The sequence below is a fragment of the Taeniopygia guttata genome, chromosome 17 (assembly GCF_048771995.1).
Source record: "Taeniopygia guttata chromosome 17, bTaeGut7.mat, whole genome shotgun sequence".
Taxonomy (NCBI): domain Eukaryota; kingdom Metazoa; phylum Chordata; class Aves; order Passeriformes; family Estrildidae; genus Taeniopygia; species Taeniopygia guttata.
Genome location: NC_133042.1, coordinates 7,263,847 through 7,291,283, shown reverse-complemented (window position 1 = coordinate 7,291,283; position 27,437 = coordinate 7,263,847). Strand labels below are relative to the sequence as shown.

Below are 27,437 nucleotides of genomic sequence, written 5' to 3'. Positions count from 1 at the left end.
ATCACCTGTCCATGTCTGAGGCTGTAACACCATTGAGCCCATCACCTGTCCGTGTCTGAGGCTGTATTTGAGGGTGTATCATGGCTCAGCCCATCACCTGTCTGTGTCTGAGGCTGTATCTGAGGGTGAATCACCTGTCCGTGTTTGAAGCTGTATCTGAGGGTGTATCACCACTCAGCCCATCACCTGTCCGTGTTTGAGGCTGTATTTGAGGGTGTATCACCGCTCAGCCCATCACCTGTCCCTGTCTGAGGGTTTATCACCGCTGTGCCCATCACCTGTCCGTGTCTGAGGGTTTATCACCACCCAGCCCATCACCTGTCCGTTTCTGGGGCTGTAACACCGCTGTGCCCATCACCGTCCGTCCCTGAGGCCCTCACACCGCTCACTCCCAGCCCCGTGCCTCAGTTTCCCCGCCCGCCGCCTCCCGCGCTGCCCCTTTAAGGCTCCTCCCGCGGGAGGCGGCGAGCGCCCACATCCGGCCGCGTCCGGAAGCGCGGGCAGCGCCGCGGCCTCAGGCGGCACCGAGCGGGGCCGGGCCGGGCTGGGCTGGACCGGGCGGACCGAGGGACCCGCGGGAGCGGCGTGAGGTGAGCGGAGCGAGCCGTGAGCAGCGGGGCCGTCCGCTCGCCCCGCACCGCTGGAGGTGCCGCCACTGCGGAGCCCGCGCTGCTGCGCCGCCGCCTTTTGTGTGGGTCCCTCACGGCGCCTCAGGGCAGGCCGGTCCCGCTTGGCGGGAAGGGACGGAGGTACCGGGCAGGGCGGCCGAGGCGATGGGGGCGCTCCAGGGGTTGGGATCGGGGTTGGGATGGGGCCAGCAGCGGCTGCGGCAGCTCCAGCTGCGAAACCGAAAGTTTGTGGAGCTTTGGGCGTTCGGTGCGCGGGAGGCTCCGCACCGGCGCGGCCGTCGGTGGCAGCGTTACAGGGCACGGTGCTGCTCGCTGCTGGGGCTCGCTGCTTTCAGCCATTCCTTCCCTTAACGGGTAAATATTCTCCCGGTTTGTGAGTAAAAAGCGAGGCAAACATCCGCATTTGAATGACAGAAGGGATTCTCTTGAAAATCGTACTTACCGCTTCAGTGAAATGCATTAATGCGACCATAAACCTAAATATCAAAGCAGTTCTTAAGTGTGAGCTGAACAGATTTCTGCTGATCTGCTATCTGGAAAAAGGTTATGTCAGGTGAGGGTTGGCCTCTTGTCCCAGACAGTGAGTGACAGGAGTGGACAGAGCCTAGAGCAGTGCCAGGGGAGGTTCAGGCTGGGCATCAAGAGAGATTCCTTCACTGAAAGAGTTCTGCAATATCTGAGCATTGGAAGGGGCTGCCCAGGGCGGTGGTGATGCCACCATCCCTGGAGGTGTTCAGCTGGATGTGTCACTCAGTGCTCTGCTCTGGGTGACAAGGTGGTGTTTGGTTGCAGGTGATCGGTGATCTCAGAGGTCTTTTCCAGGCGGACTGATTCCGTGATTCAGTGGTCTGATTTCTGTTTTGCTCTAGATCTTTGAAACACCACCGAGACTTGGTCACCAGGGGGTGGATTGCTGAGGATACGGCTCTGCCCTCTGCACTCAGGACATGTATGGCTGAAGGGCTCAGCCTCTTCCCTGGCTGCAGGGCAGCGCTGTTCTCCTTCCCACCATGTAACCTGGCACACCTGCACAGCAAATAGCTCCTTTTTTCAAAGGTAAATGCCACAATTTTTGGGTTTTCCTAGTCTATTTTTATGTATGAGGAAACTTATGGCTTGGCTTTATCTGCTTTTGTTATGCTGAATAAAACAAGTTGCCACCTTTCTTTCTGTATAGTAGAGTTCATGCTTTTGCAGCCTTCCATTGTCTGAAGGGGCTTACAAGGAAGCTGGAGGGACCCTTCATCAGGAACTGTAGTGATAGGACAAGGGGGAGTGGTTTCAAACTGACAGAGGGCAGGGTTAGATTGAGTATTAGGAGACAGTTCTTCCTGTGAGGGTCCTGAGGCCCTGGCACAGGGTGCTGTGGTTTCACCTGGATCACTGGAAGTGTCCAAAGCCAGTTTTGGATGGTATTGGAGCAGCCTGGGACAGTGGAAGGTGTCTCTGCCCATGGCAGGGAGAGGGATGAAATGATCCTAAAGGTCCCTTCCAACCCAGACCGTTCTGTGATTCCAGTGTTCTGTGGAATTTTTCAGGCTAGCAGGATCTGAGATGACTCCATTGCTGCTCAGTGAAGGATTTTTGTTTTTAGAGGAAAGCAATCTGTGGTGAGAATTTTAGCACTCTTTCTGTCTATAAAAATAACAAAGACAGGAAAGTTCTGCATAAATATTCTTTGCTTGTGACAACAGGGATTTGTTGACCTATAAGTTTTAGCAGGAGATTAAGAAAAGAAGCTAATTAAACTTTGTGCCACTAGACCTAGATTCCAGAGTCACCAGTAAAATAATGTAAAGAGCTTTGCATTGTAGCTCTGGAAATCATGCAATGTGCGGGTAAGGAGATACTTTTTTTTTAAATATAAGATGAGTTTTCACCCCTTTTTTCCCTAGTTTGCACATTTGACTACAGTGCTTTACTTTTACTGTGTGCTATTCCACAGGCATTTTTTTGTGTGATGTCCCTTTAATTGCTTTGATCTGTTTAACTGCATGCACCTGGATGTTGTAAGAACACCTGCATGGAGGCTGCTAATGAGTAACTGAAATCCTGACTTGAAAATCCTACACTTGAAAATTGCTATGGCTGAAAGGGAACATTTTGCCACTTGAAGGCCTTAATTTGTGCTTTAATTGCTGCTTCTTTGCCCCTCCCCAGAATGAGCACATGCCGATGGTGCACACAGAGTGGTGCTGACACCACCGACTTTCTGAACCACTATGCTGCTCAAAGGCTGTCCCAGGAAGATTTTAAAGGATCCAACGATGACCTCTGTTACTGCCTGGAGTGTGTGGTTCAATATCACAAAGCAAGGGAAGCATGTCCAAGACTGCATGAGGTAATTAATTAAGACATTAATTAAGAGGCTTCTGTGGTCCAGCCACAGTGTTGTGAAGGGGTTGTGTTTTATTGGGTTTTGGGAGTAGGTTGTGTTGCTTTTTAATTCTTTGGTTTTTTTATGTGGAGTTGCAAACTGCTGATTGTAAAACAGAGCTCTTCTTCTTTTGCTTATATTCAAATTGGCAAGAACTGAACCAGTAGTTGTAAGTTGTTGACTAGACACTATAGCTTGGACTTCTTTCATGCTGTTGATGGTTTGTCACCTGAAACAAAGAACAGCTGCCAGACTAACAACTCATTTCTTTCATGTATTTTCTCTTTTCCGCTGGTTTCTCTTCAGTTTTTGATTTGTTCCTGTTTTCGTTTGCTTTCACTTTTCATTTGTAGTTTTCTCCTATGTTTGAACTTCAGAGATCAGACAGACCTTGCAACTGTCCAGTTAATTAAAAAAATTTAAACCTCTTTCGTAGTCCTCTCTTAGTAGTATACAATTTTATATTTTTATAAAGCTTATTATTGCTTATTATAAAGCTTATTATTAGAGAGCTTATTTTCCCTTCTGTGTATGTAAAGTACATGTTTTTAGCTAAATGATCATAGTCTAAAAGGTTGCTCTTTAGATTGGTCAGCTAGCTTGCTCTGGAGTGCAATTCCATGTGACTGGAAGTTCCATAGACTGGAAATAAGAGAAGTGTCTGGACCAACTGCAAGTTCCATTTTGTGTCCTTTTACTGCAGTGAATAAACTTGGTGTCTAATTGAGCTTTGGAGCAGTTACTTAAGATGAACTTAAAGTGGGTGAATCCCTACAAATATCCAGCAAATCAGTCAGTCTCTTTGCATTGTTTATATTCTTTTCCTTCCACTAATTGCAAAATCGGTAAGAAGGCAAGATTTTATATTTGCTTTTCCTGTCTTCCTAAATATGTTCTTATCCTGTATTGTCTCTTTCTGTGTATTGGCCAGTGGAACAAAGTTTTGTGACTAACCTAAAATAAGTATTGAAATGAATATGAATATTTAACAGAATTATGAAATTGCATTTGGTTTGAAGGCTATTCTTTTAAAAATGATGTTGTAGTCTCAATTTTAAAGTGACAGATTTGTGCTTTGCATAGTTGAATTACATTTCAAAGCTTTATTGTTTTGGACCAAGGAAATTTTCAAAATGAGATTTCAGTTTTTGAATGTATAATTATCTGCACGTAGTAATAAATGTCCTTTATCACTTTCTTCACAAGTACACTTCAATTGTTGTTTTCCCCCACTGAATAGGACTTGTGGGACTTGGAAACCTCCCGCCTCATTGCCCACATGGAGAAATCCATGAATGAAGAAACAGGAGAAGATGAGTTGTTTCTGGTTGATGAGCATGGGGAGACGCCTCTGTCTGGTTATGTGGGCCCAAATTTTGAGAACAACCTGCGAGTGCCCATTCTGGAAATACTGAAATACCCATATCTGCTGCTGCATGAGAAAGTCAGTATGTATCTGATCGTATATCCCTGTGAAGGGGAATGATGTTGTTCTACTGCAGGAGGTGAAAATGAGTAGTAATTAAACCAGAGGAACAATGTTTATATTTATTTTGATACTAAATACACTTTTCTTGTGAGCCTGCAGACTATTATAATTGAGCCTGTCCTTACTATAATTGTCTTACCCTTTTTTTTTTTTTTTTTTTAGGTGAGCTGTGTGTAGAAGTGCTTTGCAGACTGGAACTAAGTCAAGACTCCTTTCAGGTCTTTGAGAAATACCCAGGAATTTATCTCTTTTTGGTACACCCAAATGAGGTGGTAAGTTCCTTTTTTTTTTTTTCTTCTGCTGAATCCTGGTTTTGTGCACCCTGTTAATACAGAAGGGATTGAGTGCTGTCTTGCATGACTTTAGAAAATGTGGTGCATTTATCTGTAAATAAAACTTGACATCTGTTACAGTATGCAGTTCTCTCATTGGAATATCTTGGTCAGTTACATGTAAATAACATAAAATTAGTACAAACCAACTGCTACACTGTTGCACATAAATCCCAAGGAATTTTCTTTATAGCTATTACCCTGAATTTTAGCTTCCTTGTCACCAACATCATCTTGTAGGTATAGTGAGCCTGTTTCCAAGATTATTTTGAAGACTTATTTTTAATTATTCTACTAATAAAAATATGCCTTTGTCCCATTTGTAATAGCAGTGCTTCCTCTTACAGAATTTATTTGCTCTTTTTATTAATATAAAACTATTTCAATCTTTAGATTCGTCGATGGGCCATCCTAACAGCAAGGAATTTAGGAAAGGTTGACAGGGATGATTACTACGACTTAGAGGAAGTGCTGACTTGTTTGTTCAGAGTTATTGAGCTGGGGCTTTTTGAGAACCCAGATATTTACAGCTCTTCAATGTTTGAAAAGGGTAAACTCATCCTTCTGCCAGCTCATTTGTATGATACAGCCAACTACAAGAACTATTGGCTGGGTGAGTATTTATGATCAGAAATGAGTTTGTGTAGTCTCCCATTTGTAAGCTCTTCTTTCAAGTCAGAGCTCTGCAAATTCATAGGTGCTATGTATTTTTTCAAATATATAGACAGGTTGCTGCTATTTTTTTCTTCTGTAGGAATTTGCATGTTGCTGTCAGTGCTGGAAGAACAAGCTATGGACTCTTTGTTACTGGGCCCAGACAAGCAAAATGATTTCATGCAGTCTATACTTCACACTATGGAGAAAGAAGCAGCTGGTAACTAGTTTTGATACTGAGATTAAGACAATTCATAGCTCATTTTTCATCTTCAGCAAATTCCTTGTTATGTTCTTAATAGTGTAATGAGAGGTAATTTTATCTGAGCCCTATTTATCTTCTGAAAGGTGCAATATTTGGGCAGTACTGACAAATACTGAAAGATGACATCCAAAGTCTGAAGTGGAGAAGGCATGGTGGTGCTTTTTCTAAATCTGGCTTAGAGGTTTTGAGAGGACAAATCTGTAATTTCTATCACTGTTTTCATTTAATGTACAGACTGCATGTGCACATAGAGTGCTCATTTCATTGTGGCATGAAGTTTGAATTTTGAGTCCTAAAGTAAAAGACTCCTTCTGAATTGCTGCAACTTGCCTTAAAATTTGAGTCTTCCATCTGTCCATTTGAGGGGACCCGCTTTTGCAGCTGTAAATTTAGATAGTAACTCCATGGGTTACTATGGCATAGTCTGGGAATGGCCTTGTGAGCTCAAGACCAGGATTGCCTCTTAAATGAGCAGATTTTTATAAACTTTGTGATTATTGAGGGTATGATATTTTCTTATCTGAGGGAATAAGAACACACTTGAAAGAACCAATTGCTTCTAGTATAAATATGAAGTATGAGTTAGCTGTGTAAGTGAAAGTATAAATAACTGTTCAAGATGTGCCACTTCTTAGCACACCCCTGCAAAAATCACTGTGAAGGAATCAGTTTCATAGAGTTGGAAAATATCAGTAATAATTAATGTTAATAATGGGCATCCAAGCTCCTGTTGATTTAAGACTGCATAAGGAGCAGTGTCTCTCTGTACAAATGAGGGAACTTGACTTTTTTCATTCTTTTTCCGGGTTAAAAAGTACAGTTGCAACTTACTAGAATACTACTCTCTTGATATTTCGGAAAAATCAATGAGAACCAGCTCTTTCAATTTCTGCTTAGCCTAAGAATGTCCAGGACTTGCATTTCAACCCTTTCCACTGTTGTGTTGTGTTTCAGATGATTCCACAGACCCCTTCTGGCCTGCCCTGCACTGTTTCATGGTTATTTTGGATCAGCTTGGATCTAAAGTTTGGGGTCAGCTGATTGATCCTGTCCAAGCCTTTCAAACCATAATCAACAGTGTCAGCTACAACAATGAAATCAAAAACATTCGCAGTAGCTTTAGGAGGTCAGTTCTTGTCACTGCTGCTGTAATTTCTATTGGGGGAGGGAGATGGCAATTAAAAAAATACCATATTTTCAACTTCAAGCAAAGAAAAGTTGAAGTAGGTCTCCCAGAATTACGAGGTTCCTTCAAAAAAATGCATGCTTACTTCTCTTTGGTAACTCTGGTGTTTCTGTTAAACTTGTCAGGATTTTTTCCTGAACTGGGAAGACTGTTAACTGTTCTGTGCTTATTTAGTGCTACAGCCCACTTGCACTGAAGGTTAATGAAAATTGCCATGTTCAAGGTTTGGTAAATGTATGGGAATTCCTGAATTTTCAGTAAATGGCATTCTGGGCATTTAATCTACATAGGAAATCCATTATTCAATTGAAAGCTTTTTCCTGAGACAGTCACTTCCCCCACCTCTTACAAGCTGGATAAAACAAGCTCTACACTTTTAAATATGGTACTTTTGCACTTGTGTGTTTGTCACTGACAATTTCTAATGCTCACTGGGTATCTGAAAAGCCACGTTTATCCTGAGTTTCTTCGGATTTTAATTGTGTGAGCCTGTAGTAATCTGTGTTTCTTTTCAGGACAAAAGCTGAACCAGAGTCAGACTATGGTGATGAAATGATTTCTTGCAGTCAGATTGTGTATAATTATAACACAGAAAAGCCTCAAAAGGTATTAAATTAATATTTTATATTTGTTTTCTTTGAACTGGGGTCACTGAATGACAATGTCAAGAATAAAGATTTCCAAGTGTGGTCATCTCTTGATGTTAATGTATTGCATTTATGAAATGTCTTTTAAAGGCTTTCCATGTGCTTTTCATTATCTGAGGTTAAATTATGTCAGCATGATAGTATCCTTGAATATTTCACAATGATTTTTAAAGGAACTACTACTTTACACCAATTTCATAGATAATGTTTTAGGAAGTTAGTTCCTTATTACATCTATGTTCTCTTTATTTTTTTTGCATTTTTTAATGACTTACAGTGGGATATAAGTGATATTACTGCTTAATGAACAAATACAGGAAAGGAAGTAACAAAAAAGCTTGGCTATGAGAAAGCTGCCATATTAAACTGCATATCACTGAGGCTGTTGTGTGGTGAAATGTATTTTTCAGGACACTGGCTGGAAGGCTGCCATTTGCCCAGAGTACTGCCCCAACATGTATGAAGATATGCAGACCCTGGCTAACATGCTTCAGTCTGACATTGGCAGAGACATGCGTGTCCATCACGGCACATTCCTCTGGTTCATCCCTTTTGTTCAGTCCCTTATGGATCTCAAGGACCTGGGTGTAGCCTATATAGTTGAGGTCATCCACTACCTCTGCTCAGAAATCAAAGATATCCTCATAGAAAGATTCCAGGAGTGTGACAAAATCTCAGAGTTCTTCCTCCTCATCTTGGTGTCCATTGTTGAGCTACACAGAAGTAAGAAGTGCCTGCATTTGCTGTGGATCAGCTCCCAGGAATGGGTGGAGGCAGTGGTGAAGTGTGCCACGCTTCCAAGCAGAGCCTTCACTCGGCGCAGCGAGAAGGCGCCGGGGCTGATTGCCAAGAGCTCGGCTGTGGGGTCCTTCCAGGCCTCCAACTCGGTGCAGCACGCCTGCGTGCAGCTCATCCGCAGCCTGCTCAAGGAGGGCTACCAGATCGGCCAGCACGCCCTGTGCAAGCAGTACCTGGACAAACTCAACCTCCTCCTGCGGGGAAATCGAGCTGTGGGGTGGCAGCTGAGCAGCCAGGAAACCCAGGAGCTGCAAACGTGTTTAAAGCAAGTTATAAGAAGTATAAAGGGCAAAGTACTGAGCGCCTCTTTGGCTGGAGGGAGCAGCTCAAACTCAACAGCTTTGTCGACTGTCTCTACAAAGCACGAGAGGAATGCGTGTGATGATGGATACAAGACAAGTGGGCATGAGGGGAGGGACCTTTATTCACCATTTGTCATGTCAAAGGAAGGCAGAGATTGTCAAGAGAACCCTTCCCATAGGAGAAAGAATGCCTGGGAATTGGAATGTGGAGATGCATGTAGAAGTTCAACATCTTGCACATCCACAGACAGCCTCTTGACGAATATTAAAAAGGAGCCTAATAACTTGACAGCTCAGAACTCTTTGGCAACAAAAGTATGTGGGAAAATCCAGGAAAATAGGAGGTCTGATCTTGTGGCAGGCAAATGCAATATGGATGATCAGTGCTTCCATTCAAATACTGAGCATTCGGGTTTCAGGAGAGGAAGAGAGTTAGAAGTGAAACAGAAAGCAGAATCCAAAACACCACTATATCTGTCTGCTCAGACTCATCTTGATTCTCTGTCTTCAAGGGGTTGCAAAAGTATGCAAGAGACAAGTGCAAACAGTGTGTTCCAGTCCAGACTGGTCTCCACCAAACAGGTGTCCAAGGAAGCATCACTGGATTCCTCTAACTCCTCTAGAAAGGAAGGTGGTGTGCAAGCAAAGGAAGATGACAGTACTTTGCTTTTAGGGTGTAATGACACCTCACTGAAAAAAGTATCAACAGAAGAAAAAGCAGGTTTATCATTGCTATCTTTCTTTAAGAGGACCACTAATGTGCAAACTTCAAACCAGGAGCAGCCTAATTCAAATGACTTGGATAAATATGACTGCAAAAATCCATTTTTGGAGACCTTTTGTAGGGATGAGATTTCAGGGTGTGGTTATTTTCCATTTAGCTCTGAAAACAAGAGGGATATGATCAGGCCACTGTCAGTGAAGTGTGAATCAAGTGACAGGTTGTTTGAGTTTTCAGAATATTTCAGGAGGGAAAACAGTTCAGTGGGAAAGAAAGAGGAGAATTTTGTGAAGACGGTTTCTAAAGATGATGATTTATCGGACTCCCAGGTTGATAGAGAGCTCAGTAAATTATCTTTAGCTGCTTATGCCAAAAGTGTTAATTTTCCCGTCGCATCCAACCAGGAAAGCTCAGTGTACCACAATGTATCTGATATTAAAAGGAAAGTGAAAGGTTCTATTAGATCTTCCAACGAGGGCCAAAGTACCAAGTGTCCCAGTGGTGGAGATCACCCTAACAATCAAGTCATTGTAATTTCGGACTCTTCTGATGAAGAAAAAATTGTGGCTGAGAAGGAGGAAACAAAAAACAAGAATGAAAATATATGTGCAGAGCCATCTTTAACTTCCAGCAGCACTTCTGATAGTGACACTAAAAGGCACTCAAACTCTCCAGGCTCTCCCATGTTACTGGATGACTGTGATTCTCAGTACTTTGAATTTGAAACAGAAGCTGAGGTTTATTCGGCTTGGCAAGATACTCAAGCATATGCTGTGGAAACAACACAGGAGTATAAACAAGATCGTGTTTCACCAGCACCTGAGACAAGTAATTCAGATGATTGCCTGAATGATGACTTAAATGACTGGGGCTATGAGGTGCAGTACTTTAGTGATGACTCCATGGAAGAGGCAGCAAGCTCAGTAGAAAAGCAGGCAGAAGATGCTTCTTATCAGAAAGAAGCTGATGATACAGAAGAAGTGATGAGTTCAACCTTGGAAGAATCAGCTGGCAAGGAAGATGCAAAAGGTCAACTGGAGAAATGTGCAGACAAAGATACTGCTAAAGGCTTCCCCCTGGACTCAAAAGTGCCTGAACCCACAGCTTCTACATCTCCCATCTCATTAGCTTCAAAGTTGGCCCTTAAGAAAAATAGCACAAGCCCACAGAAGACCATGGCAAAGTGTAAATCAGCACCGGCTGTTCAGAGAAGTCCTAAAAAACATCCCGTTGTTAAAACAGCCAAAAATAAAACACCACTCCAAAGCACGGCAGAACGTTCTCAGCCTGGCAGGTCACTGCCTGCTGTGGTCCCTCCAAAGAAGGTTCGGCAGAGTCCTGCTCCAACATCCACTGCAGAAAAGCTTGGCCTAAAGAAGGGCCCCCGCAAGGCGTTCGACTTGTCCCAGCCCTCCCTGGAGAGCCTGGCTCAGCTGCGCAGCCACGGCAAAGCTGCAGGCAGGATTGGAGTTACACAGAAAAAGAGGACCAAACAGATCGAGGCCCAGCGTTTGTCTGTAAAACATAATAAAAAACTGCTGGCCTGCCAAGACCGGCAGTATCTAAGGGCCAAAAGAAGTGTGAAAAATTCTGCAGGGAGTTCAGGGATTAGAAACAAAGTTGCCAAAAAGTGTGCAAAACCTGTAGAACAAAAGCCTCAAAGTTTTGAAGTGGGAGTTGTTAAAGAATCTGTTGAAAACCAAAGGGAGAGAAAAAGAGAAGAGACTGCTTGTCCTTCTGCCGGTGAGAGAAAATTTGAGAGTCTCTCTGTGGAGGAGGTGGCAAATGCCTCTAAAATGCCTCATTCTTCAGACTGGAACAGCAAGTGGGAGAGTAACAGTATCGTGGTTCCTCCTGTCCCTATGGATTCAAGTCTCTCTTCCACTGCAATTGAAGATGATAAAGATGAGTCTTCAGGAAAAGGTTGCACTGTCCTGCCTGAGTGTGAGATGAAAGCTTCAAAGCAAAATGGGTGTAAATCAGATGAAAGCAGTGACGAAGGTGATGATAATCTGTTTTTAACCCAGTTAGATCCTGTGGATATGGAGTTATGTTCTCAGGAGGAAAGTTTTCAAGATGCTGCTATAGATAGTAAGACCCCAGAGGAAATGGATGTTGTTGAAAGCCTTCAACAGAATGAACTCTCAGCTGTTGTGAAATGTAAGGACAAAGACTGTATGGAACAGGTGGAAAAACCTGGAGAGTACTGCAGTAAACACCCAGTCACCAGCCCAGGGACAGATCACGTGTTTGCCAAGCCTTCTCTCCCACCACCTAAAAGTAAGAAGCCTTCCACTACCAAAATTTTCAGCACAGCAAGTTCTTCACGGAATGCAGCCTTCAGCAAAGATCTCGAAGATGTCAGAAAGTTGCCCCCACCTTCAAAAAGCAAAGTGAACGCGGCCAAACAAGTGGTGGTCAGGCCACCACTGTATCCAAAACCTGCACCATCAGGAAATCCAACATGCAAACCTGCAAGTTTCAGTAATGTACCTCAACCCCTTAGTTCAAATAATGTTCTCCAGTCACAAAATAAACATTATGACAATGCTTCAAATATTTCCAGGAGGCCTGGCCGAGAAACCTACTCCTCTTTTCTTGGTGCTCAGCAGCGCGATTACAGCATTTTTGTTAACCAAGTCCTAAAGTGGACTTATGAAATGTTTGCAAACTTCATCTACTTTGGAACTCCAAATGATCTTCTGCAGACTATAGTAGCCTCTGTTCCTGTCCGATTTCAGGGCTACAATGACTATTTTAACACATTTTTTCCCTTGATGATGCTCAATGCCTTTGAAACAGTAAGTAGCTTTCTGCCTTTTGGTTTGCTTTCATCAACACTGATAAATTTTACCAGGAGATTAAAACCTGGTTTATGTCCTTTGTTTAGCTTTGAAAACATTCAGATACAGATCAGAATAGAGGAATGATTTGGGGTAGATAATCCAAAATGTTTAAGACTCGGTACTACCAGAGTTACTTCAGTGAAGTGTTTCTTTTTTCCTGGGTGCACATCCACAATAAGAGGAGTGGAAAAGGATATGGTTCCTCTCTCTATAGTGTATAAAGGTCAAAATAGAAATATTTAAGAAACTGAGGTCTTTCAATGACAGAGGATGAAAACCTGGTTTTGGTTTCTGTTGAGAAGTTACATGAGAGGGAAGGTTAATCCAGGAAGTATTTTTCCCAGTCTTTGTTGATTTATAGCTTAATAGTGACAAAACAGTGTTCCTTCAATTAATGTCTGAATGCTTTCAAGTTCAGTCATTGCATCACTTCTATAGAAATAAGGTAGAAAATAAAGTAAATGCCAGGTTAATACTGATATTTTAAGGTGAAAATGCAGTCAGAGAAGACTCAAAGTAGTTGTAAAGAGGTTTAAGAAAGTATATGAAATGGGTGAGCAGCAAGGAAGAACTTTTGTTTGCCTTGTGTGTTTATATGTAATGGGTATGCTTATGTGAAAGAAAAGAAATGGGTAAGACTTGATGTATTTACTTGACAGTCTTGTAGTTTTATTTCATTTATTTGCCCTTTGAGTCATGGTAAGCTTTTCTTCTGATACACTAAATCCTTCAAAGTATTATTGTTTCCTTTTCAACATGTAGCTGGCACAAGAATGGGTAGAAAACCAGAAAGTAAGAGAGAAAGGTTATTGCTTCTACTTAGAGAACTTTTCTGCTGATATGAATACAGCACATTTTACAGGTGAGGGTTGTTTTTGTTTTTTTTTAAAATAAAATCTGATTTTCAAGTAGATGGTGCATTATGATAAGCTGGCACTTAGAGGCAGAGATTTTTGTGTTTGCTTTAAATATAGAAGCGATTTCAACTTTGCTATTCTACAGAATGCATGTAAGAGAACTATGTATTTTGCAGAGAATTTGTTCCTTCCATCTCTCTCATTTGGGATTTTTTTTTTCAGCTTCTTTTGATAAAGTTGTCCTTGACTTGCTCTGTTTTTATACAATGCTGTGCTCAGGCTTAAAGAGTGCAGGATGGAGTTAAAATTTTCACAACAATCTTGTGCTATAGCCTTTACCAGCTTTAAAAAGTTAACAGTACTTCTGCAGTCATGTAGAAAATGTAACCATTTTCTTTTCAATGTTGTGATTTTGTTTTTTGGGTAGCTCATCTACGAGAGGGTGATTTGGCAAGGCAGCTTCATCCAAAGGAGGATGACTTAATCCTTTTGAAGGTCCACAAGGAGGACACTTTTGGGGAAGAAAGTGGGATGGAGTACCACACAGTGAATCATGTTGGCCTTGTGACACGTTTTTCTCGTGCATCTGGCTGTGCAAGCAGTGAGTAGCAGGGCTAGAAATAAAAATGGGGTCCTTCTTGATAAAAATGCTTCTTCATAGGTGGTTGTTGGTAATTGTGATGTACCACTGGCCTCAGAGGAAATGGAATATTTTTTCCTCTGTAGCAGGTCTGTTCCATGCTAGAAGCTTTGTAAAGATCAGGAGCTGAAGCTGCAGCCCTGCTGTCCATTGTTTTTTCTAAAATTTCATATAGAAACAGAAACTAGTGATGAGTAAATGGCTCTGTGCACATCTTTAGGATGGTGTTGCAAGGAGATAGGAAGTGCCATGACCTTCTGTGATCTCTCTGTCTAAAATTGTCACTGTCTTTGGGAATTCAAACTGTGAATTACCAGGATTACCAAGTACCCAGAACCTGCCTTATTTAAAGCAGGGATCTGAGTAGTTGTACTGTTTTTTTTTTTTTTTGTAGGATGGGGAAGTGTTGGGATTTTGCAAAAATTCATTGTTGATTCCCTAGCAGAAGACAGCATCTTGTTCTGGTGAATTCATTGAGTGACTTACTGGAGTATCTTTCAGTTAATGATTTGGTTAGTTTTTGAATAACTACTTAGTTTTTTATTCTTCTTTAACAGGACAAAAAGAACAGCAAACTGCCTGTCATCTTACTGTGCAAACCCGAGGCAATTTGTCATTCTTCATCCATAAGCAAGTGAAGTGTGTGGTGGTTGGCTCCCTGGTGACCACACACAGAAAGTTCAAAGCTCTGCTGCTGCTGAGCAGGAGCCCCCTGGCTAGACCCATCATAAATCCAAGCTACAATGATTTCTGTCCCAGAGATCTGCTTGTTGCCTCAGGAAGTGCTGTAAGTTGTGCAACTGGGAGTGCCAGGGTTAACAGAACAAGCATTTGGGCCTCATGAGTTTGCAGATTCGGTTTTTCATGCTGGCTTTTGAGATGACCAAGAGAAAATAGCCACGTTTCAAAAGCACTGAGACACTGCCCTCTTCAGAGTTGGCTGCTGGGGTGGAGGAGATGAGTCTGAACTTCCTCAGGTGTTTGTGCTCTTTTGTTACAGTGAGCTTCAAACTGCTTTCCTTTTCTTTCCCCTTACTGGGGAATTTTCAGGAAATAAAACATAGGGTGGAAAAGGTATTGTAAAATAAAGGTGTGGGGAGTGAACAAAACCTTTGTTACAACTTCAAGTGAGGATTGTGTGTGTGTCTAGAGCAAACCTAGAATCAAAAGCTTCCCTGCCCTTCCAGCTTTTGAGTCCTAGTTAGAGAGATGAGGACATTCTTAAAGTGTAGAAGATTGATGAGGAAGGTGTGATCAACGTGAATTAACTATATTTTGCCTTGTCTATTCCTTCAGCTTTCATATAAGAATGAATACAATGAAGATCAAAAGAGAGCCATTGAGACAGCTTATGCCATGGTAAAGCAACACCCAGGACTTCCCAAGATCTGCCTTATCCATGGACCACCTGGCACAGGGAAATCAAAAACTATTGTAGGACTCCTGTCCCGTGTTTTGAGAGAAGTAAGTGAACATGGTCATGTGCTGGGGTTTGGTTCAGATGAATGTACAGTCTGGCTTCTCAATCTCAAGTGAAAACAATCTAAAGAGCTTGTTTGTTGTTAATTAATCTACAGAACACCAGGAGTGAGAAAACAGCTCGGGAAAAAAATTCCAAGATTAAGCCAAACCGTTTTTTAGTTTGTGCACCATCAAATGCTGCTGTTGATGAACTCATGAAAAAGATCATCATTGCATTTAAGGAAAAATGCCAAAACAAACAGGAGCCTTTGGGTATGGTTTGTTTTTAAATTGTTTTAATTTTAAATGGGCAAAACCTGGAGGAGGAACTGAAGCAATTGATCATGTACTGTACTTGCACGCTCCTCTGAGCAGCTTCCTCTTGCAGAACATGACTGGTACATCCTCTTAATGTGCTTTTCTGAAAGGTGTATTGTGAGGTTTTTTTAAATAAGCTACACTTTGTTTTGTATAGACATTGACCCTTTCCTCATGCTGTTAGTTAAGTTCATCAGTTTTTAAGTATTCTTTGGGGATTTGAACACAAGTCCCTTGCCTTTATTTTGGATAAAGTTGGACTTTGTGGGTCACGGGAAACAGACTGGTGAAAATTTTGATAAGCCTAAATTTCTCATTTTTCCTCCTCCCAGTTTGTGACTAATACAAAGTAGATGAATTCTGTTTAAGACATCTAGTTTGTGGCAAGGGAAAAAATATCTGCATTGTAACCAAATGTTATTTTGGTATTGACTTGCCAATTGCATTACTTGATGGGACTTGGCATTGTCCAAGTTAGGAATTCTGAGAATAAGAGGTAGTTTCATTAATTCAAAATACCATTCTTAATGTTAGCCACCACTAAAACGTGGGCAACATCTTTATTTTTTAGAGTTTGGAATTACTGAATTTTTTGTAGCTGCATTTAAGTACAAGTCAAGTGTTAAACTCCAGATTAGTAGAAAAGCCTTGTTTGATATCCATGATGTTTATAGTTTTTAAATTGTCATAGCAAAGCATGGAGACAGTTGGAGTAATTGAAGAGTATTTTGGCTCTGATTTTGCAAACAGGAAATTGTGGTGATATCAAATTAGTGCGACTTGGTGCTGAAAAATCAATCAACAATGAAGTGCGGGGATTCAGCCTGGATAAGCAAGTTGAACACAGAATGAGTAAGTAACATGGAAATCAGACTTTTCTTCATTCTTTAAGAGCTTGGTGATGTTTTCCACGTGGGATTTTGTGTCCCGTAAGAAGGAAGATTTTTCTAAAATAGTATTTCATAAAACATTGTTTCTCTCAGTCATAGTTGGGAAGTGGCAGTTTATGTCTCTGCTAGAATCTAAGGGAAAGGAAAAAAATAAGCAAAGTGACCTTTTTCTTTAAGGAATTGCATTACACACATGTTAAAACCATCATTTTTGAAACAATGTAGCATTTGAGAGCTACAGTTGGAAGCAATTCTGATTGTATTCATTGTGAAAGATAAAACTTCAATAGAAAATGGGAAAACGTAGCACAAAATGGATTTGTCCAATTTGGAGTTACTGTAACAGCTTTTCTGTTCTTCCTTTGTGCTCTCCTTTGGTTTATTACAGAACGAAAGCCAGGTGACTGTGACCAGGACATTCAGAAGAAGAAAGAAGCTCTGGATCAGAAGCTGGACATGCTCTCTCGAGAGCGTGCCATGCACAGATGTGAGAAGAGAGAGGTAGCAAGGCAATTTTTAATCCTGTTTTTTGCTGTCACTGTCTCTTTACCTACTTTTTCAACTAATGGAAAAGTTTATAGCACCATGACAGGGAATGAAGATCTTTACATCAGGGGGTTTTTTTTTGTTTATTTATGCCAGTATTTTCCACTGGTTGATCAAGTCACTTGTTACTCTTTCATTCAGTAGCCTTCACTTGGTTCTGTCACTAGTTGGATTTTAATGTAACCATATTTATAAATCTTAAAAGTTTAAATAGATTATATGTTTCAAAGCTCTGTTTTTGTTTCACTGAAAATACAGGAGAATGCCTCATGATTTGGAATATGTGTTGCACTTGAAGTTTTCCATTTTTTTTAGTGTAAGAATTTGGCATTTATGCCAAATGAGAGATTTGTGGTGGTAAAACATTTCTCAGTGGCACAGATATGTAAGATCTGGTATTGTGTGTTGCAGTGCCTGAATATGGTGACAGCTTTCCAAGAAACTGATTGGCTTCTTCAGAGACATTTGATACTAAAAGACAATCTGAGCAAGTTTAGGAAATTAATTAGGGCATGAGAGGGAAAAAGGTATATGGGAAATTGGTGGTGCTAAAGGTGGTTCCTCTTCAATTTTCCCTCATCTAGAGTCAAATGTTAAATGATGAAATTGGCAGACTTGCAAAGGAGAGACAACAACTCGCTTCTCAGCTAAAGGAGGTAGGAGAATTTATCTCTAATAGACTTCAGCTGATGTAGTTTTATACCTGGTATCCTTTAATTATGGTGAAATTTGGTTTTGATGTAGCTGGGAGCATTTGTAAAGTAGTGGGTAAATGGATCAAGGCCATAAGCTGAGTAAGTTGTGGACAGGCAGCTGTGAAATCTGGGTGTGCTCTGGCTGCATATTGGGAAAAAGCCCAAACAGGAGCATTCACTGTTGCAGTTAAGGCTGAATTTTAACCAGGGTGTCATGTTGTGCTTGAAGGTTCGGGTGCACTCCCAGAAAGTGCAGGCAGACATCATCCTGGAGTCTGACATCATCTGCTGCACGCTGAGCACCAGCGGGGGGAGCCTGCTGGAATCGGCGTTCTCCCGGCAGGGCCTCGATCCCTTCAGCTGTGTCATCGTGGATGAGGTCAGTGAGCTGTGGGGAGCTGCAGCCTCTTCCCCTCCACACCTGCCCTGTGCTCTGCCTGGGGCTCTTTGCCTGCTACTCCTGCAATATTTGAGGGTTTCCTGTCCTGTCCTCAGTAGAACCATGAGGAGAAAGAATAACTTTTAATTGATTCTTTTCCTGAATTGTTTGGTGCTGTAATGGCAGCTTTTGTTTAGAACCACATTTCAGTCATGGTTTTTTGTTTTAGAGATTTCCAGATGATTTGGTTATATTTATATCTGTTTTTTGGAGAGCTTTGCATATATAACAATAAAATAAATTATTTTGTAGTTTTTTACTAGAGAAAAGTCCTTATTTTTCCTTTTTTTAAATTTTTTTTGTTTAGAAGACTTAAAGCATTTGAGTTATTCTGGCTGTGTTACAAGAAATTTAATGTACTTCCCTGCTTTGCTTACGACTTCTACTTTTATCCTGTTTGCATATCCAAAAGGCAGGACAGTCCTGTGAGGTGGAAACACTGATTCCACTGATCCATCGCTGTAACAAACTTGTCCTTGTTGGAGACCCCAAACAGCTCCCTCCCACTGTCAAATCTATAGTAAGTGTTCAAGCTCTTTGCTTTTTTCTTGCTGTAGAATGGATATGGTTAAAGAACAATATCTGTAAAAAATATTTAAAGATGGGGGGGGGGGGGGGGGGGGGAGATAAATTTCAATGGAGCAATACAAACTTCAATCAGGGCACTTGGTTTGTAAAGGATGTTGTGTTGTGGCATGCTCTGTTTTCTCATTTTGGGAGCTTCAGTCACTGCCCTATTCCTTAAGGAGGAGGAAAACTGTTTGCATGGGGACTTCCTGACCCTACAGGTGTTTAAGGATAAATATATAGGAGCAAATCCTTGTCTCCAGCAGCAAGGGCTGTGTTAAACACCTGGTAAAGAACAGAGGAAAACCAGGCTGGCTTCTTTAGAGAAGTAAATTCTCTAGAGGTTGTGTGTTTATTTAACAAGATCCCACCTGGAAAGTCTTGCTTTTCATTATGGTTGGTGTTCTTAACATTCTACTGTATTGTGAGTCACAAAGAAAAGTTGTCTAGTTAAAGACTAGAGACAAAAATTCAGATTTCTGCAGGTGGCATTTACTGAAATAAGACCAACACACACAGAGAACTGAAGTGCATGTAGTTAAAACACCAAATTGACTTTCAAATTCACCAAAACACTTTGACTGCTGGGGAATAGACCCCAAATGACATCTCCTGTTCTCCCTGTGGCAGAAAGCTCAGCAGTATGGCTATGACCAGTCTTTGATGGCCCGTCTGCAGAGGCACCTGGAGGAGCAAGTGCAGCAGAACATACTGCACAGCCTGCCTGTGGTGCAGCTGACCGTGCAGTACAGGATGCACCCAGACATCTGCCTCTTCCCATCCAACTATGTTTATGGCAGGACCCTAAAAACTGCCAAGTGAGTAGCACTCTATAGTCTTCTTTCTGAGCAGAGGGTATTTCAAAGCAATTTTTTTATGTCACGGTGTTCATGTGAGTCTAAAAATGCTTGAAGTTGTGGGAGGGGGAAAGATGGTTAATGGGAGAAAACGTGCAGTCCATCTCTGTTAGTGCTGGGTGTGATGGGTGAGGTAAGATCCCTGAAAATTATGCATACAGAGTGCTGAGAGTTCATTTTTGGGCCTCAATCTATTTGGGTAGCAAAGAAAGTTAAGGATTCTGGGGAGGAGAAGAGCTGAAAGTTACAATCATAAAATGGTTGAGGTTGGAAGAGGCTTTTAATGCCATCAGGCTCATGTGTCAATCATTTCTACCATTAAATCATGTCCTCATGTGCCAAATCCACATGGTTTGTGAACACTTCCAGGAATGGTGATTCTCACTTCCCTGGACAGTCTGTTCCAATGCTTCACAACCCTTTCTGTGAAAAAAAAAACCCAAAAAAACCCAATCCTTCTATCTAATCCAAACCTCCTTTGGTGAAACCTTTCTGGAGAGTTGCTTGTGTTTGATAACCATGATGTAAATTAATGGAGTATAAGTTCTTAGAATTTCTTAGTTGTATGGTTGCCTAGTGATAAAAATATTATTTCCAGGGCAATAGAGGAGAACAGATGTTCTTCAGAATGGCCATTCCAGCCCTACCTGATTTTTGATGTAGCTGATGGTCGTGAGGAGCGAGACAATGAGTAAGTCCTGCATTCCAACTCAGCCAAAGTTTAGATTTTCTGAGAATTAATTGCCTACAGAAGAACAGTGTTCTCTCCTTTGTTGTTCCAATATGCATCAAGTAGCTAGAACTGCATTTTCCAGCTGATGAGATTTAATTTCACAAGAAACAGAGGTTTTCTTAAATCTGAAACTGGTTTTAATCCTGGTTTGACTCACTGATAGATGCCAGTAAATGCCTGTAGTCTCTGTTAACTTCAGTAAGAGCTCAAATTCCTGATTTTATCAGTGAGTTCCCTTTCCCAGGTGCACACTGAGGAGATGCCAGGAGGTGGCAGGCTCAGTCCTCCCCTTCCCTGTTCTGTGAGAGAGCACCAGCTGGAGGTGCTGAGGGAATGTGGAAGTGCAGCTTTTCACTGCCTGCACTTCCCAGGATTAGTAGCCCCTCCTCAAGGTCTGCTTGCCAAGTTCTTTGATCTTCTGTGTAAAGCTGCAAAAGTTCAAAACAGCTGTGACTCACAATCCCCCAACAAACTGGGCTAAAAAAGCATTGAATTGGAAAGATGTCTCTAAGGTGTTCCTGTAACGTTTCCATTTTGTCCTCTGCAGCTCTTACAGCAATCCTCGGGAAGTGAAGCTGGTGATGGAGTTAATTAGAACAATTAAAGAAAAAAGGAAGGATCTGGGGCTTCGTCGCATTGGAATAATTACCCCTTACAGTGCACAGAAAAGGAAAATTCAGGAACAACTGGACAGTGTGTTTAAGAATAACAGGTAAAGAAACCATGAGCTTTCAAATTGCCCTTGGCTCTTGCATATTAATCCTTTGCTTATCCTCTTAAATAATGGTAAAAAGTCTCCAACTTCTTCCTCACTGCTAAAATTTGCACTTGGTTGTGCCTTTAAAGGGGATGTGTAACCCTTTTGTTCAAAACAGGCATGGTCTCCTTGTGCCATTCTTAGTTATTACCCACATGCTTTGATTATATTGCTGTTCTGAATAAAGCTGTTTTAAAAGAACCTAAAATTCCGTGCTGTGTGGACCCAAACAAATTTTCAGTAATGATGCTGATCTCAAGAAAGTGAATGCAGCTTTAGGCTCATGTGCTGAAGGAGAAATTTACCCTGGGTGGTTTCACACATGAGCATGTTTAGCTTGTTTGCATCAGTGTGTTGCTTAAAAATCCAAGTCAGAATGAGTAAGCTGCTGAATTATATTTCCAAAACAGCCCAGGAGAAGTGGACACAGTGGATGCGTTCCAGGGCCGAGAGAAGGATTGCATCATCGTGTCCTGCGTGCGGGCAAACAGCTCTGAGGGCTCCACTCTGCCATATGTGCAGGCAAACAGCACCAAAGGATCCATTGGGTATGTGTCCTGCAGGGATTTCCAGTCCCATTTCCAGGGATACTGTAGAGAAAGTCATACTTTTAACAGGACTGGTTAGAAAGTTACAGAGAGCAAGTCACTTCTGCCAGTCTGTGAATTAAAGGGTATCTCGGGGCAGGAATTGATTGGTGTTCATGGTCTGAGATGTCTGAGCAAGAGGGACAGGGGAATGCTGGTGGTGTGCTCTGTATTATGTGCTGATCCCACACAGCTCCCTTATCCTGCCACTGCCTGGATTTGGCAGGATTGGCCTTGGGATCTTGGCTCTTTGCATTATTACTGCAGCAGCTATTGTTCCTGTGGCTTTTGGTACACCTTGTAATTTCTGCATGCTGTTCTCAAAACAAAACCCATTTACTGTGGCTGTGTCTGTCCTGTTAATGTCTGTAAAATTCTTGTTAATTAGTTGTGTATGTCACTTGGAATGTGACGTAGCAGATTTGGGTCTGGGATTTGTAGATGAGTGGGCTTGTCTTCTAAGATAGGGGCAGATTAGCAGCAAGTCTTAACTCAGGATTGCAGATTTCTTAATTTTTATATTTTTTTCTGTCTGAAGAGGAGGAACTAAACTGAGTGTGCTGTTTACCCACAGAGGAATTAGAGCAGTTGCTGATTTCTGTAACTTGCAGATCATTTTATTTTAAAAAATGGTAGTGAAAATATGAAATGTACCTTCTGAGAGTTTACTGCCTTCTAAGTTAAACTAGGAAAAATCTGGCCACATAAACAAAAATATTCTTTCTACACACAAGTTTCACTAAGCTGATTATGTTTCTTTGATATTCATTCGCTGCAAGAAAAATGGCTTTTAATTGTGCTGATCCACTTTGGGAAGAGAAGGAATCCAAATCTTATGGTAAACAACAATAATGCCTTTTGAAGACTTCTTAATCTGATTTGATTGAGTTTGGGAATGGAAGGCAGCTGGAACCTGCCAGTTCTTTTGGCTGACACAAGATTTAACCTCTGTCTGCTCTTTCAGCAGGAGCTCTCCAGCTTACTGTGTTCATATTTTAATATATTAAGGTTTATATATTCAAGCTGTGCCAGTGCAGTGCCTTAGCAGCTGTACAAGCTGCTTGGACATCTCGGATTTGCCACACCCTTACCTATGATCTTGTAGCCTGAGTAAAGTATTTTGTTCTCCAGGGTTGCTAATCCAGCATTAAATTTACTCTGAAAGTAACTGGGAGAAGAAAACTCCAAAGGATGACAATGGATTTTTTTTTCCCCTCTCCTTCCTGAGAAAATAATCTTCTTGTCTTTCAGTTGAAAAGCTGTCAGGAATATTTAGTAGTCTTTCAAGGTCTCCCCTTTTTCATTTCTCAAGACCTAGAGAACTCTATCTCTGCTGTCTGCTCCCTGCTTCTCTTATTTCCTGCACTGTCCAAATTTTTTGAGGTGACTCTGTGGTTTTTGCAGTCTTCACTGCAGGGTTGTGAATTTGCTGCAGATGAGGCCTCAGTGACCACAGAGTCAGGCATTGATAGTGAACCTGCTCAAATTAGGTTGGACTTTGAATTGTGGATTTTGTTAGTAAAGAATAAGCTGTGTATTTTGGAAGTTTATCATTAGAGAAGAAATAGTTGATATTAGTCTCACAAACCTCTTCTTGAGTTCTGGTAAATGAGTGCTAACAGAAGTCAATCTTTAAGAATACACTCAGCATTAGTTTAGGTTTCAGTACTGTGGTTTGTGATCCCTGAAAACCAAACTAGGCAATTTTCCTAGTTCAAAACCAGACTTCTGCAAGGATATACTCTCCCCTCTTGAAGCATGACAAAGCAAAAGTCTGCCTTGATGTGTTTCCAGTGCAGGTCACCTTTAAAATAAAATATTCATGTGCAGTGTTCAGTATTTCAGTAGGGTGTTTTCCCTTTAATACTGCCAAATATTATTAATCTATTTCAGTTCGAGTCAAAAAGAAGCTTAAAGTCTTGATAGGTGAAGTGAGGTTGATGTCCTCAGTACTTTGAGGAACGTTTAAGGAAGCAGTAGTTGGCATTAAGAGGGATTTGCTCTTGAGAAAGGAAACAGCAACGGCAAGAGCTGGAAAGAACTGGAATTCCCTGCAAGGAATCTGTGGTCAAAGAAAGAAAACACAATTCATGCTTAGCCTTTCATGTAAGGCAGGGCTGCTGCTGTGGGGTCTCCAGAGGAACTGCTGCTGTTAATTCCAGTGGCATTTCATTTTATGTCTTCTTCTCCTAACCCTTTAAACCTTCTCGTGAAAGAAGCAGTTGAGGAGCTTAGTTTTTGTTTTGTCACTCAGGTTTCTGTCGAGCCTCCAGCGACTGAATGTCACCATCACCCGAGCCCGGTTCAGCCTCTTCATCCTGGGCCGGCTGCAGACGCTCATGGTAGGTGCAGTGGTAATGGCGTGGGCTCTGTGAGCCCCCCCAGCGCTGGGGGAGCGAGCAGCAGCCTCAGACTGCTGCAGTCTGTGCGAGGGAATGAGCTCTGGGTCTTTCTTGCAGAGCCCTTGGGTTTGGTGCTTTGTGCTGTTCCAAAGGGGAGGGCAGCGTTCTGTTAGCTCGCCACTGTGGGGCACTAAAGCCCCTGGAAATTGAGAAATTGGTCATTTTTGGAAGTTCTGGTGGCTCAAAGTGCCTTCCCTGTGTTACAGCAGCCAGAGTGTCTGTTGCTGTTTTGCACCTGAAACATAAGATTCTTCCATTCCAGAAGGAACGGATTATAGCATTGGTTTCCATGACAGTTGTGTCAGGTACCTTGATTAAAGAGGTTATACATCCTCTGACACCTCTGTCCATTTGTCTTGATTTCTTGCTGGTAAGAGGGTTTTTTTTTGTTTTTCTTTTTTAAAGGAAGATAAAAACTGGAATCACTTGATTCAGGATGCTCAGAAAAGAGGCGCCATTATTAGGACAACAGAAAAAAATTACAAGAAAGAGGCTCTCAGGATTTTGAAGCTCAGGTCACCAGGACAGGCCCCAGCCAAAGGAGGGACGATGACATCTCCTGTGGTGCAGGCTGGTTCTTCCAGTGGCAAGAAGAGTGAGCCTGGAAATTCTGGGAACAGCCCACAGGAACTTGCTGCTGGCCCTGGCCATGCAGTGCCTCAAGGAAGCCGAGGGCCCTCACAGCCTGCAGGGACTCCAGCTGCAGATTCCAGCAGGGGCAGTGCTCCTGCATCCTCAGGAGCTGCAGCTGCAGATTCCAACAGAGGCAGTGCTCCTGCATCCATGGGGGCTCCAGCTGCAGATTCCAGGAGGGGCAGTGCTCCTGCATCAGTGGGGGCTCCAGCTGCAGATTCCAACAGAGGCAGTGCTCCTGCATCTGTGGGGGCTCCAGCTGCAGATTCCAGGAGGGGCAGTGCTCCTGCATCCGTGGGGGCTCCAGCTGCAGATTCCAGGAGGGGCAGTGCCCCTGCATCCATGGGGGCTCCAGCTGCAGATTCCAGGAGGGGCAGTGCTCCTGCATCCATGGGGGCTCCAGCTGCAGATTCCAGGAGGGGTAGTGCCCCTGCACCATCAGGAGCTGCAGCTGCAGATTCCAGGAGTGGCAGTGCCCCTGCACCCTCGGGGGCTGCAGCACTTGGTGCTGTTCCTGAGAAGCCACGGGACCCAAGGCTGGCAAGCCTGGCCAGTCGAACTGAAGCCAAAGGCAAGGAGCAGCCCTTGAAAGGCAGCCATCGGTCAGCCCAGAGCAATCCAGGATCAGCAGCACAGCAAGGCCTGGCTGCGTGCTCAGCTGCCAGGGATCAGGTTTGCAGAACAGAAAACACCAAGAAGGCCCAGCAAACAGCAGGGCAGTGCAATGTGCTTCCCCCAGCCCCTCACACAGCCCAGCACGAGGGTGACCGGAGAGCAGCTGTGTCCAAAAGCGCTTCCAGAGCCCCCAGTGAAGGAGGTCAGAGCAGCAGCAGTGAGTGGAACAAAGACTCTCGTGGTTTGTCAAGGAGACCATCCCAGGAATCACCAGAGAACACAGAATCAAGCTCTGCCAAGAGAAGAAAGTTCTTTCACTGACTTTGCTATTGGCTCATTACTGAAAATCTATTCCCAGATTTCTGTCTAGCAAGGACTGTATTTTAAATTATTTAGCACAGCTGGAACTCCCATATATTGATACCACTACTATCAGTAGATCTGTTTCCCGTCCTGTCCCTAATTGTGAAGGGATTTAATACCTGACAGATGGTACCTTTGGGGTTTTGAAAAGAGAAGTTGGGTAGCTGCATTGCTTGGAAAAGCAGTGGGTTTAGTCATCTAGGAAGCTGAGGTTGTAAATGTTTAACAGTGTATATTTGTACAGTATACAGAATTATTTTAAGATATTTGGCAAATACATAGCTTGTTTCCTTGTGTAAATGCTAATTTCTTAGAGATGTAATTTTTTATGAAGAACCAGAGTAAAGCAAAAAAAGAAAAAAAACCCAACAAGCCAACCCCAAAATCCGAAATACTTGGACTTATTTTCCCTTTGCACTAATATGTCTAATTTATTTCATAGCAAAACTAAATATTGAAAATGTGGCAGCAGTGGTTCTTGCTCGTGTTCCACTACTGTCTCAGGGAAGAGTGAGGCAGATGTATATTGGTTGAATGGAGAGAATTCTACTTATTTTGTATATTTTATTGTCTGTTTTTATAGGAACGGAAGAGTTTTTGTTTATACAAATGTGCCTTGAGTTTTGCTCTTTATGCTGCTCTATCAGTTGGAATCCCTCTCTTGTTGCAGTGGCAACACAATCTGCAGATTAAAACCTGTGAGGTCTTTTTGTTCCTTGTGAGGAACTGTGTCCCTGTGAGGAGGAATCAACAGCACTGTGGAATCTTGGTCCAAGATCCAGTTAACAGTTACTGGTAATATCACTTGAGTTTCTTTGTATGGAGCTTTTTTGATCTACAGGGATGAAAAGGGCAGGTAGATCTTTCTAGGTGTTACTGTTGTGTTCTTTCCACTGTGCTGATGAAGAACATTCAGCCATTGAAAGAGGATGGCAAAAAACCAAATTATTTTTAAGAGAACCTTCCTCACATCATAACATTTCACAATAAAAGTGTAATTATTCCTACTAAGAATTCCTTTGGGTCACTGTGAAGTATCACTTTCTGTTTTCTGGAGCTTGTGTGTGTCTCAGGAGGTGAAGAGCAGCATTTCACTTGCACTGAGTTTTGTGTGGAGATAACCTGGGAGTGCAGGTCTCAGGGAATGGAGGAGCTCAGGGTTGGTACCAGTTGGGTGCACGGAGTGGGCCAGGTTGTGCCATCTCCAGGTGTGTTCAGGGACAGCCTGAGGCAGGGAGTGTCCTGCTGTCCCTTGTCACAGCATTGTGGCAGTGGCTTTGCTGGAGCAAGTGAAGCAGGGTTTAGCCATCATCTTCAGTTCCATTTTTGCTCTTGCAGGGATAATTCCAGCTTTGTCCTTTGAACCCACTGCCAGGCAGGGCTGTGTGGCCAGCTCAGGGAGACACCAGTGCCTTACTCTACAAGTACCAGGTGCTGCTCAGGCTGTAATTGCCAGGAGAACTCTCATCCCTAATGCATCCACGCCCAGAACAAACGTGCTTTACTGCTAGGAGCTGCCTTGGAGGTGTGGGGGAGGCTTTTATTGCTGGCTGGGCCTGTCCAGCTCGTTGTGCTGTGCAGGAATGAGTGTTTCAGTGTAATGGGGAGAATCTGGGAGATCCCTGTGAGGTGAGATCAGCATCTGTGCATTGTTCAGCTTTAGTTATTTGTTATGTTGCATTCTGAATCCTTCAGTGATCCCTGACTCTTCCTGGCAGCCCCGTGTGCTCTTCTCCAGCTGCTGTGACTCTTGTGAGGCTGCTGAGTGACTCTGACCTTAACAAACTGGACATTTCTGTCACTCCCCATCACAGACTCCATGCCCTATTTG

The 27,437-nt window shown here is 42.6% G+C and overlaps 1 protein-coding gene across 4 annotated transcripts; it reads left to right on the top strand.

The window, feature by feature from the left end:
• The first annotated feature begins 470 nt into the window (after nucleotides 1-470).
• On the top strand, nucleotides 471-26,218 carry SETX (senataxin). Of its 4 annotated transcripts, XM_072936786.1 has the most exons (27): nucleotides 471-590; nucleotides 1,499-1,685; nucleotides 2,168-2,239; nucleotides 2,790-2,970; nucleotides 4,247-4,454; nucleotides 4,658-4,767; nucleotides 5,221-5,440; nucleotides 5,582-5,701; nucleotides 6,701-6,872; nucleotides 7,448-7,538; nucleotides 7,990-12,201; nucleotides 13,009-13,108; nucleotides 13,531-13,704; nucleotides 14,301-14,530; nucleotides 15,040-15,207; nucleotides 15,321-15,477; nucleotides 16,273-16,374; nucleotides 16,801-16,913; nucleotides 17,543-17,614; nucleotides 17,883-18,032; nucleotides 18,505-18,612; nucleotides 19,290-19,477; nucleotides 20,115-20,207; nucleotides 20,797-20,961; nucleotides 21,417-21,554; nucleotides 23,848-23,935; nucleotides 24,401-26,218. In XM_072936786.1, exons 4-27 carry the CDS (start codon nucleotides 2,791-2,793, stop codon nucleotides 25,562-25,564), a joined length of 8,523 nt encoding a protein of 2,840 aa, XP_072792887.1. In that variant the 5' UTR covers nucleotides 471-590; nucleotides 1,499-1,685; nucleotides 2,168-2,239; nucleotide 2,790; the 3' UTR covers nucleotides 25,565-26,218. The 4 variants fall into 4 exon arrangements, with proteins under 4 accessions (XP_072792887.1, XP_030142202.4, XP_072792889.1 ...); XM_030286342.4 differs by lacking the exon at nucleotides 2,168-2,239; XM_072936788.1 differs by lacking the exons at nucleotides 2,168-2,239; nucleotides 5,582-5,701.
• Nucleotides 26,219-27,437: the final 1,219 nt, after the last annotated feature.